We start from the raw sequence: 15,010 nt of genomic DNA, 5'->3' as shown, positions 1-15,010 counted from the left end.
GTGGCACAGACTCGGCATGGGATCCTCTTGCAGAGGCTCCCTGCAACTAGGACTCCTGGCACACAGCAGTTCCATCGCCCTTGGGACCTTGCGCTATTCTGCAGACCTGGCAAGTGGCTCTTGGTTTACTGTACTTGAAGCTTATGTACACAGAACTGTGTCATGCTGGGGACTCCTGCAAAACAGCTACAGCTGTCCTCTCTCTTTCATACTGTAGTGCTCCGTGTACTGGTAGTTTATAGTGTTCGTTATGCAGTAGCTCTTCAGGCAGCCTTACTGAGAGGCCACTACCTGCTGTAGGTTCCCGTTGTGCTGCAAACCATTCATGGGAAGCGGAGGTGGAGGAGGTGGAGGTGGGAATAAAGAACTGGACATTTCTGAATGAGTCTGTTGGTCAGGAACCGGCATCGGGCTCACTGAGCCAGAGTCACTCTGCATAGAGCCAAGATTGCTGCCATCGAAATGAGTCATTTTCTTCTTCATTAATTTTCTTTCTTTGGCTCTGCGATTCTGGAACCAGATTTTCACCTGCAGAGGAGCAGAGGAAAACTTTCAGTTGCTAATGGAATGCGGTGTGGTCCTTTATGTATACAGGCATGGGTCATAGGTAAAATCAATTGCATGAGGACCAGAGTGAGAAAGGCAGTGGCAAACTGAGACAACAGAGCTGTTTGCTTGGTTTTCATACAAGTAATCTTTCCTATCTGGTAATAAAATATTTATTAACAGTTTGATAAAAAGAGTTTTTTGGTGTTAGTTTTATTTTTAGAAGGTATTTCTTTATGGAATGAGCTTTGATTTTTTTTTTTTCCCTTTTCTTTTTTTTGGGGGGGGGGGGGGGGGGCGGTGTTACAAAATCTAACGGAACAGAATCGCATGTGTCATAGTGATGGCCAAAAGAATCTGAGAGTATCTTTATGTTGAAAACTATGCCCTACTCAGAGCAGGTCAAAACCTGTTACTGAGGCACAAAAGCTTTCCTGTTTGGATGCTGCACATTAATTGGATAGCTCCAATGGAAATACACTTCTGAGCAGAATTTCACCAGTGCACTACTCTTGGTTCACAATGTTGCTTCAAAATATTGTATAAGCGGTGCCTTAATAGCTAAGTGCCTTTTATTGCATTCGTAGATGGAGCCAGAATCTGCTGCTGCTTCCTGCACAGTCAGCTGCCTTATACCATAGTCATTGCTCTGTCACAGAAATGCTGTCATCTTTGGGAAGGAGTGAAGCAACTATTGAAGAGTATATGGGGTTTGATAGGACTGACCCGAGTGAGGACATGAGATGAAGTTGATGAGTAATGGTGATTGAAAATAGACTAGAACTTGTTCAGGTGTGAAAGGATGAATGTTCTATGGCAACTGAAGTGTCTTTGGACACGAATCCCCAATGTTGGATTTAAAGCACTGCACGCCAGCTATTTATCCTTGGAAGTGGCTCTGTATTATGTCTAGTCAGTGTAGTGAGTCAAGCTACCTCATTCAGATATGTTGTGTTTTCTTGTTGGTGTTCCGATGGCAAAGGAAACGCTTCTGTCAACATTTTCTGTAACTCAAAGAAAAGTCAATCATTTGCTGAGAAATACCGATTTGTTTAGTTATCCTTTGCTACAAGCTAGAAAGGGAAAGAGAATAATGATCAGAAAGGAGGTAAACCAGTAAGAGGTGATAACACCTGTGGCTGCTAGGTTGTGTTTTAAAAGAAAACCAGTGGTGAAGTCCCACAAAACATCTTAAGCAGTCTCTGTGACAGTCTCGGTGTACTTATCCTTGAGGCATTATTATTCCCATTTTAGAGTTGAAGAACTCAGATACACACAAAGCTTGTGGAAATTTGAACTAGGTCTCTGAAGTCCCAGGCTGTCATCTGAGACTTTTGGCAGTTCATTTTGCTGTCCTGGTTTCTGGAATATCATTTTGGTACCAAATTATGTTCCATTAAACCAATCTCAAATACTCTCAGATCTCTTGCATTCTGATTGTGCTGAGGTGATCTAGTTTCACCCATGCATTTGCCAAAATGCATGAAAAGATAAAACAGCCTAAAAACCAAACTAACATCTGTTTTGGAATTACCCTCTGGCTTCAGTGTTCTTACCTCCCTTTGAATTTGTTTTTTTTGTTCTGGTTTGTTACTGAACTAGGGTTGCAGATCTGCAGCAGTGATCCAGTGAGAATTTTAGTAAGCACTTCAAGGTTGTAAGGCAATTATCAAATAACTACAAGTAAATACAGATCTGTAGTGTTAGACTAAAAGCTACCATGGGCAGTTGCATCTGTCCAACTTGTTCTTCACCTGTTGCCCTCTTTCCTTTCAGTATTTTTTCCCCCACTGTCCAGTGGTGTGAGTAACTCTTCCCCTGAAGTCTAATTTTCTCTCTTCTTTCTTGTCCTCATCATTGCCTTTATTTCTGTATCCTTCCTATTCTGTTTCTTAAGCAATGCTTAGTTTTGCCTTTTTTTTCCCCCTTCATTAGATATTACATCTTTCCTTACGTGTTTAAACAATTGTTCTTTGTCCTTTTGTCTTGAGATATTCCAGTGTCCTGGATGGGATTTTGGCATAGCCAGGAAAAAAGCTTTTCCAGAAAATCATTCCAGGTTTTAGGCTGAGTGCAGTAGAACTTGGGATAGGACAGTGTGTGCTCAGTCATGTTCATACGGTGGCGTTGTTTAATTTGTGTGGAAGGCTAGTAGTGGGGAGTACAGATGAGGTATTTCTTTCTTAATCTTACATTTTCAAAAGTCACTTCAGAGATGTAGGCTTTCTGCACTGGAATTAATTTTGTTCATGACATATATTGATGATAAAGAAGAGCAAATATTGCAAAAACTGTTGCCATGTTTCCTCAATATATGTCAAAGAAATGCATCACATCTTTTTTTGTATCACCACTTCAAGTATACTAACAAAAAGGTTTATCGGGAATTATCACTGAACTAGGAAGTTTCAAGTAAATATTGTAGGTCGTTTACAGAAGCAGGGTCATAATTTTTAAATTCAGCATAACGAAGTCAAGTGATTAAGGTTTTAACAGCCAGCAAAAAGACACATAGTGTATTTTTTTTATACGCAGTTGAAGTAATTTTAATTTTCCATAATTAAATACTCGCATTCAGCAGCAGATTGAGAAATATTTGCAAAATGGGTATTTGCTTCTCCATTTCTGTAAGCTCTTTCAGGGTGTGCTGTGTAAGACAAGTTCAAGTTGGGTGAACAGTGCTACAACTAGGTGGATTTTGGACTATCCCTGCTCAGTAGAGCCCATCAACCAGTGGTGAACCAGGCATAATGTTCAGTGAATGATACTGAATAGTAACTGTCTGAGAAAACAGTGCTGTGATGGTTTGCAAATAGAAAAGGCGGCAAATGAGCGTATTGAGTCCTGAAATCTGTCCGGGGAGATCCTTCAGTAAAGCTTTTAATTTTCTGTTTTGCTGCTTGCTTCAGCGTACTGCATCAAGCAACTCCTAAGTAAAAGGGGACCGAACATACGCTCAGCCCGTGCTGTGAGGGTCTGCGTGGGAGATCTAGCTTGGCATCTTGTCTCGGTTGTTTGCAGGAGCCAGCTGAAGGGCTGGAGAGCCAGAGGACAGCTACCTGCTTTGCTTTGGTAGGGGGTGCCACAGGCGGTGCAATTGCGTGATTGAAGAGCGCGGCACAGCGTGGTTCCAGAGCAAATTGTATGTATCTTTTGACCAGAAAGGATTGCGTTTTGATTAACGTTGTGCGAATAGAAGTGAAATTTGGAGGGGGTGGGAGGAAATAGGGGCAGGAGAAAGGAGTAGCAAGTACAGAGGAAGTCTTTAACAAAAGGTAAAAGGCAGCCAAAGAAACAAATACCTTCAGGTGTCCTGAGCATACTTGAGCTCATCACTTCCATCCTCTGCTAAGACTGACCTTGTTGAAATTGGTTATAGTATTCCCATGGACTTCCGCTTTAGAAATTTCAGCAAAAATTTCTCCCTGCCACCACTACTCCAGTAAAACAGAGAGAAATGCGGGCAGGATTTTGCTGATATTTTTAAACTCTTGTATCTCAGAACAGGACTGGTGTTTGCTTTTTCTGTGTTGTTGCATAGCGCTCTGATGTCATTATGAGAGCTGAAGTAGTGCTGATGGGATATTTAGAAATGAGTGCGAACAGGGCTATCGGGCCATTCAGCTGGGTAGTTTGAGTTCCTACACTGCAAAGGGAACCCAGTCACATTGTTTGGTTATTAGAGGCATTAGCATTTTTGTGTTCTTAACCAGTACGGTTATGTCCTCGTTAGCAATAATAAACTCAAAGGAAATCCTGAATGGGTGATCCATACTCTACCTGTCTCTCGGAAAGTCTTAGGTTTGCAGCAAGTTCAGACTTCCTCCTGATTGTAATGTATCTGTTGTAATGAAATTCCTTCTCTAATTCTAATCTCTGATGATCTGTGTAAACCACTCGGTACTTCTCTCTTGTTCTTGTTTTACCTGTTTTGAAAGAAGAACACATTGCTTCAAGCTAGAATTTTTTAACTTTAGTAACACAAAATATCTGGCTTTACATTGGAAAATATGTTTGTGGGTATTTTAGGCCTGATTCTCTATGCACTTACCCAGAGTAACTCCCTTGACTGCAGTGGACTCAGTCTTGATTTACAACACAAGAGGTTCATACCATCAGATTTTGAGTTTGCTCCTTAGTAAACAGAAGATAAACTAGTCCTCACGTTCTTTATCACCCTTGTGTTATCATTTGGGAAAGGGAAGGCGTTCTTGTTAAGAGCAAGGAGCCAGGAAACCTGGGTTCTGTTCCCAGCTCTGATGCAGGCTTTGTGCCTGGTACTGAATTGCTTTGTTTCCCTGTCCCTAAAGCTGATACACTGCTACCTGTTTCAGAGGGAAACTGTGAGGGATATTTTACTGCGCAGAAAATCCCGAGAGCTTCTCAAGTTCCTCACTTCCTGTTGCTAGAAAAATTAATACAATATTGTGATTGTTACTGCAACCTGGAGGCTGTGTTTTTCCTTCAAGTCTGGCACAGTCTATCCACAACTTGATAATAGCACAGGGAATAGTAACATAGATTTTCAGATGACAGTTAATAAAAAAGAGAAAAAGAAAGCAATAATACTTAACAAAGGATGCTGAACAACGCTAGAACTGCAGCATCTGTTCTTTTGCAAGCAGCACTGCTGCATCCTTTCAGCTGTGGGTACAGCTGACTGAAGCAGACGTGGCTCAGCAGTGTCCAGGTCGTTAAAAGCTAATGGCAAATGACATGAGCCAGTGAACACAGATGCAAGTAGCTGAAATTTTATGGATTCCATACAGGATAATTTCTGAGGACAGAATGTGTTGGCAGTAGTGAAAGAGAATTGAGAAAGGGAAAGGCTACTGATGCTTCCTTTCTCACCCACCTTTCCTCTGTCGTTAATGTTCGTATTGGGCAGTCAATATATCACAGATCAACATCTGCTTAAAACCAAGGCCCCTGAGCCCTAGCCTAAGGTCTTCCTACATATTTGAAAGATTGGATCATTATTGTGTTAAGACCAGTGTTACCGTGTTTGCTAACCACAGTCTTACCATTTTTTTGTGCTTCCTTGCTGTATTTATATGGACATTTCTTCAGATGTATATATTTAGACTATAAATTGTCCAGGACAGGGAACCTATTTTTAGCTGATATTTTTTTTGCAGTGTGTTCCACTCTGGTACTGTAGGTCGTGAATCTTTGTGTCCTTAGTGGTCACTATAGTAGAACAGCCTCCTTAGATTCACGTTCTCTCAGATGATGCATAAAACTCGAGGCATGTTGTGGCTTGCTGCCTCTAACAGTCTGCTATTGCTGCAGATGTCACTTAGCTTCATACAACAGCTCACATTTGCCTACAGATCTTTTTCTGAAAAGATGGTGTGGATGCCTAACTCTTCAAAAAACAGGTTCCTCAAACTCCTAATAGTTGCACTCCTAATAAGAGCAGTTAATTTGGTAAAATCTCAGTCTCCAAGTAGATCACCACAGCACACCACCCCATAGCAACCACATTCCCCCCTGCAGGAGAGCATAGCTGGAGGTTTCATGTATCAGTGGTATCAAAGGCCTGATTTCTCCCCGGCCCCTCCTTCCAACTCCCCTTGCTTTTGAAGTTTAAGTAGCACCCAAAGATCAGAATTCAGGGTACAGAACTATAGCAGAATCTTGAAGTACTTGAAGTACTTTATCCCTTAATTCATGATTTAGTTTCACAGGTTAATTTTTTTTCCCCCCCCATCTGTGGAGAGAGACGTAATGTCTCTTTGTTTTAATAGCTGAACATATTTAAAGTTAACATTGTCTTCCACTTGCGGTGTACACTGTATGGTAAGGGCCTGAGAGCCGTATCACTTTTTTCTCTTCAAGCATTTGGCAGTACTTTGCTACTTGTAAGAATTTTTGGCTCTCCATGGTATTGTTTGCGTTAGAAGGTTCTTCAGGCTCTGATCCTTTTTGTACTGTTTGTATAGATCCTAGATAGAGTTGTTTAGCACTGGAAGTCCTGGTCAGTGCAATGCTGTAAACCTCTGGTTGTGGATAATAACTTGTTTGCCCTACGTGACAGTGTTTCTCTAGGACTCTTCCCAGGCTTGTAGAACAAGGTCTACATCGGAATTTGATCCTTCAGCTTCCATGCTCCATGGTGTTCAATCCTGGGAAAGCACTATGCATTAATAGTGAGTTTACAATGCTATGGGCATTTTCCAACTGTCTTGAGGCCGTCGGCCTGTTTACTTGGAATATTTCAGTAGGGAAAATATGTGTGTGCATGTTGTGTGTTTTCCTTATGCTTGGGTTTCTGCTCAATCCGTGCAGCCAAACCCACTTTGACTCAAATCTGTTAACTTCACTGGGAAGGTTCTGCTGTGCTGTGCTTGGCTGGGGTAGATACATAGGACATTCTCATTTTGGTAGTATTTCTGTCATTGTGAAACTGTAGTGAAAGCAGAATTAGCCCAATTATGTTTACACTGATAATCAAGTGAAAAGTGCTGTTAATTTTACAACATTACGGTAAGAATTTTAGAGTCTCTAAAGAACAGCAGTGACTCAGTTCAGTCCACATAAATACTGGGACATTTGTTTTCATTCATTCGAAGTGTAAATTGTTTGTTTAACATATGGTCACCTGTGGTGCTTTAATGCCTCACTTGATATTTTTTAACTTTTGATCTCTCTAGCCGGGGGTTTGGTTGGGGTTTTTTCCTCTTTAAATGAGAATTTGGGGTCATTCCGTGGGACAAAATGTTTAAAATGTTTCCTTAGTCTCCTTTGTGGTGCTAAGATGGAGTACACAAAAGAGCAACAAGGTGATCTTATCTTGAAGTCTGTTCTCATTCAGAAGCCATAGACAAATATCAAATGTTCTTCTATTGCCAAAACAAGGTGGTAGACTTCAAGATAAACCTTCCTGTTTCTGGTTTTAAACCCTTATTATCTGAGTAGGAAAGGGTTGGGTTTTTTGCTTTTTTAAACTGAAGAAGAAATTAAATGTATGTGGAAAACAGAACTTTGTCACATAAAATCTTTTCTTTTCTTATAAGTAGCTTTCAGTTTATTTTTAGTAGGAATGATAATATCTGGTTTCTTTTTGAAGGAAGATTGGGAGCTTTCACGTCTAATTTCTTTCTTTAAAGTAAGTTGAGAGAATAATTTAGAAAGTAGGAAAGCAAAAGGAGAACACTTCCTTCCTAAAAGTCAACAACAATCTGAGAAAAATGTGATTTGTCACATAAATCTTACCTTTAATAATTTGATTTTTATGCATACAGTAATACCCTCTGTGAGAGGCAACACACAGTGGGAGCTGAGATCTGCCAGGGTCTTCTGCGAGGATACTTTCAGTTCTGGCAGAGTCATGTTTTAGCCTGTTAGGCCTTTACCCAGATTCTCCTTGATGTCAGTGAGTGTCTTCCTAATGCCTTTGTTGGATGCTGGGTTGGAATTAGTCTGCATATGGCATTTCCTTTCAAAGGCAAAGTAGACTTTTCTTTTGTTTGCCAAAGCTAACAAACAGCAGCAACAAAACCTATCCCTAAACAATTTGGGACTTTAGCCTCTAAATTCCATCTGTTAGATGGAATAGATCCACTCTACTGCATTCTGAGCCAAATCTTGCAGACCTTCTACTGGTTTTCTTTACAGTGATGCATTTTATTTCAAGGAGAAGTGTTACCTGAGTAAAATTTGAGGTAGGACTAATGGATTCACCCCAGACACAGCGGAAGGATGTTCTTCACTTCTCAGACTTCTTTAGGAGATAATGGCAGAATTTAATGATGCAATGATAAACATTAATATTTTATTCCAATTCTTTAGTCAAATCCTGCATTTTTACTCACTTAGGTGAGTGAAATTACCAACATTTACCTTTCTACAATCTTAATTAATCTTTTGTTAGTGACAGATTATCATTTTAATCAGCAAGATAGCGTCAGTTTTATTGGAAATGTGTTCTGTCATGGACAGGTATTCTATGGAATTGCAAGTGGTTGGAGAGGTTATTAGTAGTTGGGTGGAAGAAGAATGAAACAAAAGAGCTGTGAAGCAACTACCTTTGCAGTACGACTGCCTTTGTGTTGGGGGAGTGGATTTCCTGGTTTTAATGAGCTATTTAAGAACAGCAAGTTTTGACAAAAACCTGTTGTGCAAATAGTGACGATTGAAGAGTGCCTTTGGAGTAACAAGAAATAAGACATTTCAGACTTAGAAAACTTTTCGTGAGATACAGTTTAACAATCCTGTTCTATCACACCCGCTCTAGCAACTTCTGTGACTGGCCAAGTTTTGAGTTGGGGGAAGGGAAACGCTTTCCCATTGGTCATAAAATTCACAGAGTATTTCTTCTGAAGACAATAAAGCTAGGAGAAGGCCTCTTTATTTGCTGTGAAAATCATCACCCTTTCCGGCAATATAACTCCTGAAGAAAAGAGGGAGAAGGAAGAGACAAGACCGCATATCAAAGCGAAGAGAAGTGTTAAAAGGGTCTGTTGCCTCAATATGACAGATAGGCCTCAAAACCTCAGACAATGTAGCCCAGGAAAGGAAAAAAAAAAACCCACCATCGGACCTCACAACTAGTTTACAAAGCAAAATAAATTAGCATTAGAACTAGCCCTGGCCCCTTTTTCAGTGCCTCCTCTCTTAACTTTTCAGGAATACTCTTCATCTACTGAAACTGGTGTCATTCATAAAATCCAGAAGCCACCTAATTTAGACAGAAGATGTCATAATATAGAATAATGTCGGATTACTGTCAGATTACTTACAAAGCTCCATAATCTGGGTTCCATAGTTTAACATTTTTTTCAGGGGGAGTTAATGTCTGTACTTGATGACTGGAAGTTAGCTTAAGTCAGCTTGAAATGTGAAACAGCTTTCTGGTCTGAAGATACGGTCAGTTCAAATCTGCATCTTTATGTTAGGTCAGTATCGAGAGAGAGATTAGCGTTAGTTTTCTAATTTATAAAGATATGGACTGTCAGAGATCAGGCCCCAGAGTTTTGTTTTGGGACTATCTCTATTTATGCACTTTTAAAGTGTAGAAAAAGAAAGGGGCAAATTCTCTCTAGTCTAATTTCACTGACTTAATTGAAGTTGTGAAACAAAAGTAATTTTAAATAAGTCTTGAAGATGAACATTGTGCTGCACATGATGTTCTGTACAGTTAAATTAAAAAAAAAAAAAACCAACCACCCCACACTGTCATTGTATTAGAAAATGTTACATGCATCCAATCTTGTATAATGTGAGTAATAATATTCCTGCCAGAAGTCTTAGTGCGATGAGTAGGACTATTAATTATTGCAAAGTTGGATGCATAAAGGTTTCTGAAACATGGTGAAATTCTGTGTTTGTATTTTTTGCTGGGTCTTGATCATTTGTTCTTGTTATACATGTTCAGATGACTCATGCTGAAAAGAACAGAATAGGATCATAGAATTGGAACCTTTCAACAGACTTGAAGAATTTTCCCTTCTGTTCTGTTGACTTCTGTTTAAAATGCTAATGTTTTCAATTTTGATTATGTTCTGCTATTCTGTAATAAAGCTCATTTGCCAAATTCTGTCCTTCACTTTGCCACTGTAAACTTTTTTAGTTATCTTCATCATACAGAAGTAATTGAATCCAAAGCAGAGTAATTTTCATCACCTTTAAACAACGATTGGACAGATCGCCCTGTATGGATTTTGTCTGGCAGAAGGACCCAACCTGCAGAAAAAGTAGGTGGATTTCTAAATAGCAAGATCAGGGGAAATCCCATTGCCAATGACTGTATAGGCTCAAAAGCAAGTGATTAACTGAAATTTTTTCCAAGTGTTGTATGTTCTTTAGGCATTCAGCATTTTGCAGGAATGGCTTCTTACGAGGCTTGTTTCTCTTAGATTTGAGGGAATGTAACTTTGTCCTTCAAAGACTAGATGCTATATGTTTACAGTGCATTTGGTAATGGTGCTGTCAGCACCTGTTGTCGTCATCATCAGAAAAGCTGTCTCTGTCTTCAGAGTAAATTTTTATTGAACAAGAATGATAGGAGAGTTGTCGTCTACAGGAAAAGTCTCTGCTCATAATTAGTTTCAAAACTTGTTCCCTCCCTGTTTTATGGTAACCTAAGTGCAGATCTTAAGATGTACTTTCAGCTTTGTGAACAGATTCTCATTGCTGCTGGAACTGCCTGGGAGTTAGCTGTTCAAACTCATTGTTTTGGGCACAGTTTTAGCACAGATGCATGTTGTTTTCTCACGAAGGCAAAAAGTAAAGCCTACTCCGGTGTGAGTGATTGCATACCTCCATAAAAATATTGAAATCAACAGGAGGAGATTTGTCACTTGTTTAAGGTGGTTTTATTCTACTTTCCATCAAAGAATTTGCCTGTAATTGTGCTTTGTGTGTGTGTGTAATTGCCACCTCAAATTCCTCGCTGTCGTGGCTTTGTTCTGTCCTCTGTTACAATTGCTAGTTGCCTTGGCTTTGCTCGCCCTTTCGAAGTGCTGGTTTAGGAGAGGGGACAGGAGCAGTATAAGGGTTAGAGAAGGGGATTTTTCAATCAGTGTTCTTGGTTGAAAATACTAAGTGGTCAGCGTTTCCTCAAGTGTTCTGAGACAAAACACATTTGCTTTCTCCTGTATCCTGAACACCCTGAAGGATGCACATGGATCCTATGTGCACTGCATTTAGGAAAAAGTCCCAGTCTCTCCAGTTCCAAACCTGCTGGGAGAGACGTTCAGACATCCTTCAACCAGAGAGAGAATGATGGATGAAAGCTTTACTAGGTCTTTTCTGTGGGAAATGCATTCCAGTAACGCTAGGCCAGGATGATAGTCTTGCATTAAATACTGAGATCTTCCAGTGGTTTCAAGTAGCATAACCTCAAGTGGCTTCAAGTAGCATAACCCCATAAACTTCACTTAACACCAGTTGAAGACGGGGTTTTATATTGGATGTTGTTTTTAAAGTTACAGAGTAAGACTTGAAATATATTTCTTCTTTTGTTCCAGGTTAGTTGTGTAGATTACAGAGTATCAAAAGACCTGTAGGGCATGAGGCAGTGGTAGAAATTTCAATAAAGTGTTTTGTTTGTCATCTGTCAGGTCATGAGGCCACAAAGCACCAGTAAGAGAAGCTAACCATGGAATCTCTGGAGATGGAAGTGTCATCGATTCTGGGCCTTGTTTCTGTAGCTGTTACAAGTCAGCCTGCTCAATGTGAGTAAACCTTCAGAAAGAATCTCTCCTGATCTTAAAGGGATAAGATCACAGGAGCGTTTCTTGCACACTTTCAAGAATATCAAGTGCAAAAGTCACTTGCCTTAATAATTAATTGTTTCAATAGTGAAATAGTACTATTATTGATAACTAGTATTTTGCAACAGTAATGAACAAATGATAAAATTAATTTGTCTAATTAATTTCTGTTCTGATTACTTCAGGTAAGTCTGAGCCTCAGTTTTTCCATCTTTAAGAATAGTGGCTTATATCTATTTCACAGGGAATATGGAAAGCTAATAAGTGATAGGTGTGATTCCTTCACTCTTGCCTGTAGCAAACCTCTGCTGAAATTCCTAAAGGTTTTGCAAAGAGACAGAAGGGTAACGCTCAGTGTATGCATACAGCTTTAAGGATGTAAAAAGCAATGGATTCCATCTAAGAAAATGCTGAGGATTTTGATCATGAATCCAGCAAGCAACACTGGTACTTGCAGTTAGCCTAGTCACGCATTTGAAGTCACTTGCAACACTTGCATGCTCAGAAGTGCATTGCTGGATCTGACATTACTGTTAGGGCAGTTTTTTTAAAAATTATTTTATTTTTTGGAAAATGGGGAAAAACAGAACTGCCCTTGCTTTTAAACAGAGGAAAAAGAGTGAATGAAGAAAAAGGACTAACTCCAGTGAAGCAGATCTATTGGCACTGAGCATTCCTGGCCTAGCAAAAAAATAAGAGGGGAAGAAGCAGCAGGAGAATGAGTTATCTGGATTTTTTCCCTAAAGCATGACCCAGTACCTATTAAATAAATGGATAGGCTCCCACTAACTTCAGAGGGCCTTACACTGGCCCGTGGGCATTTGGGAGGATATGCTCCTGTGACACGCTGATTTCTTCAGTTCTTCTTGAGATGAAGATGCTCAATATCTTGTTGGACCATTCCAGAATGGAGAGACTCCCAACACCTCCTGTGGATGATCTGACCCTTGCAGGCTTGAAATGTGGAAGGTTAGAAGGCCCTAAGCATGCTGCTTAAGCAGGCAGTTAGAATGTTATTGTCTATTACATGTATCTGTCTCTATCTCACAGTGTCCCCACTATAAAAGGGACAGCACAGACAGATCAAATCAGGTCTTTCTCTCCGAGAGGCTGCAGTTTAAATCCACAGGAGCAAGAGGCAGGTTGGTAAAGAAGAGATGAGAAGTAGTGGTTTTCTGAGCAAGTGTTCTGCCATCTGTAAATCGTACAGTTTGCAAGCAATTTCATTGCCCTTGTAAGGCCTACTCAAAAATAAGCTGTAAGTTTTTTGCAAGACCTGCCCTCTCTTGTTTTTTCCTGGGTAGTATTCAGTGAAGGACAAATATGATTTTAAAAAAACTCCAACTATTCTTTTTTATTATTTTTTTTTTTTAATTTGCCAAAATTCTTATTCACCCAGAGTTACAACTGACTCTGTCCTATTGACTTCTGTGGACTCTCTATGAACTAAAGCTGTGTTCAGCAGGAGTGAGGATGACTCTGTCCATATAAATTAGATGCGTTATTTTAATAAAGACAATTTTTCTATATAGTTGCTTTAATTTTTCTGAAGTATGTTTTAAGTAGTTACTTTCCCATCAGAGATTGATTCAGTACTTGCTTTGAAAACTGTTATTTACAGGCATGGGTGGAACAGAGCTGGGGTGGGAGCAAGGGCTGAAAGGAAAGGAACCTTCCTGGGACGTAGCATTGAAATATGTGAGCATCTCTTTAGGGGAGGTATTGAGCATCCTTAATTTCTGCTGATCTCAGTGCATGTCAAAGCTGCTCAGCACCTCGGAGGATCAAGTACTTTTATATAGCGGATCATGCCTCTGTTCTTTTCAGGCAGTTTTCCCTCTTTTTCTTTTCCTTCTCCCCTTTCTTGTTTTATAATTTTTTTTCTATTCATACAAGGTACAGATTTTTTGTTTTAGGCGTGCTCTATATTTATATTTTTTTCTATTGTTTCTCATCACAATCAAGCAGAACCTTTTCCTCATGCTTCATGACTTATTTTTACTGGTTAAATATAATTGAAGAGCTGTTTTGTACTCATCGGCTATTACGCATCAGAGACCGATCTGTCGCTGTATTAAATGATTGTGTTACCATGGATCTTTGTATTCCTGCATATTCTCAGAGCTACTACTACAAAGTGAAGCAAGCCTTTCCTTATCATTCCTGTTTTTAAAGCATTGACTCATTGTTTGATCTTGCAGATCTCATTTCATTTCAGCGTTCTGAGGTTTAGGGAGGTTGTTTCTAATACAAAGCCTTATTTCCAGCCCCCCTAGTGTATATATTTTACTTGAACTTTTCATATGTACTCTAAAACTTGAGGAAAATAAGCAAAGTATAGGTGGTGGTGAAACACAATACTTCCATCATGATTTCTTTCTGCAGACATGCTGCTTCATTCCAACCTATAGGACTCCTATTAAAAGCAATTATTTGATATCGCAAAACTTTAACATATCTGAAGTGAAAATACTTCACTGTCAAAGGACTTTGCTTTTCACTTGCCTCAGCATTAAAGGTCAAGAAAGGAATATAAGAAATAGCTGATCAAAACCAGCATCCAATAGTCGAACCAATATTTAACTGCTAGCAAGAGAATCCTTCAGAGTAATTAGGATCTTTCTTTGTTAAACTTTACGCTTCCCTCTAGACAGGGAACCTGGCAATAAAACCCCCAACAATTGGAAAAAAAAAAAAAGTGAAATCTCTTCGCAGCGTAAAACCTCAGTGCCCTCATACCTGTAGAAGTGGATTGCACCGTTTTCCTCATCCATTCGTAAGAGCTGTGCCTTTGGCTGTTGGGAGAGATTTGCTGTGTATTAACTGTTTCTACAGGAGGTAACCCCCCAGCTGCAGCAGGATGGAGGGAGCTGTAATCAGCAGAACCGTAGGAGACCTGTCCAGGAGATGAGCCATTGATCTGTGCAGCAGCAACGGTGCTGGAAGGTCCTGGGCCGTAAGCGTTCCAGTCCTCCCTCTGCGGGCCATAGTGAGATCCCCAGGTTCCCGGCGGCTGTCCATGGGCGTCCAGAGTTGGCACATGATGATATCCCATGTAGTCGGAATAGGGTGGAGTGGACACAAAGTTTTGCACTGGCAGGTTGTTGCTGCTGCACCTTGCAGATCCTGGATACATGCTGGTTTCTTTATCCAAAAGATAACTCACATACATGATGCTCACAGCCTGGCTTTGTCTTGCTGGGACATCCTGCTCCTCACAGTGTTTGTTTGATCTCTCTTCCCCT

At 40.0% G+C, this 15,010-nt stretch overlaps 1 protein-coding gene across 1 annotated transcript; it reads right to left on the bottom strand.

The window, feature by feature from the left end:
* Nucleotides 1-273: 273 nt before the first annotated feature.
* On the bottom strand, nt 274-14,937 carry LOC104027333 (homeobox protein CDX-1). The gene is made up of 3 exons (XM_009478053.2): nt 14,505-14,937; nt 4,327-4,472; nt 274-528 (listed from the first exon to the last, which is right to left on the bottom strand). The coding sequence occupies exons 1-3, from the start codon at nt 14,935-14,937 to the stop codon at nt 274-276; spliced, it is 834 nt and encodes a 277-aa protein (XP_009476328.1).
* Between the last annotated feature and the right edge of the window lie 73 nt (nt 14,938-15,010).

The sequence above is a fragment of the Pelecanus crispus genome, chromosome 13 (assembly GCF_030463565.1).
Source record: "Pelecanus crispus isolate bPelCri1 chromosome 13, bPelCri1.pri, whole genome shotgun sequence".
NCBI lineage: Eukaryota > Metazoa > Chordata > Aves > Pelecaniformes > Pelecanidae > Pelecanus > Pelecanus crispus.
The sequence above is the reverse complement of the archived record's forward strand: the minus strand, read 5'-3'. Positions and strand labels throughout refer to the sequence as shown.

Excerpts from the sequence above, each read along its gene's own strand:
- LOC104027333 (XM_009478053.2), bottom strand. The coding sequence starts at position 14,937 with ATGTATGTGAGTTATCTTTTGGATAAAGAAACCAGCATGTATCCAGGA. Across the intron at positions 4,473-14,504 it reads GGTGCAATCCACTTCTACAG|GTAAAACAAGAACAAGAGAG; the intron begins GTATGAGGGCAC and ends CTTTCAAAACAG. Across the intron at positions 529-4,326 it reads TAAGACTTTCCGAGAGACAG|GTGAAAATCTGGTTCCAGAA; the intron begins GTAGAGTATGGA and ends GCTCCTCTGCAG.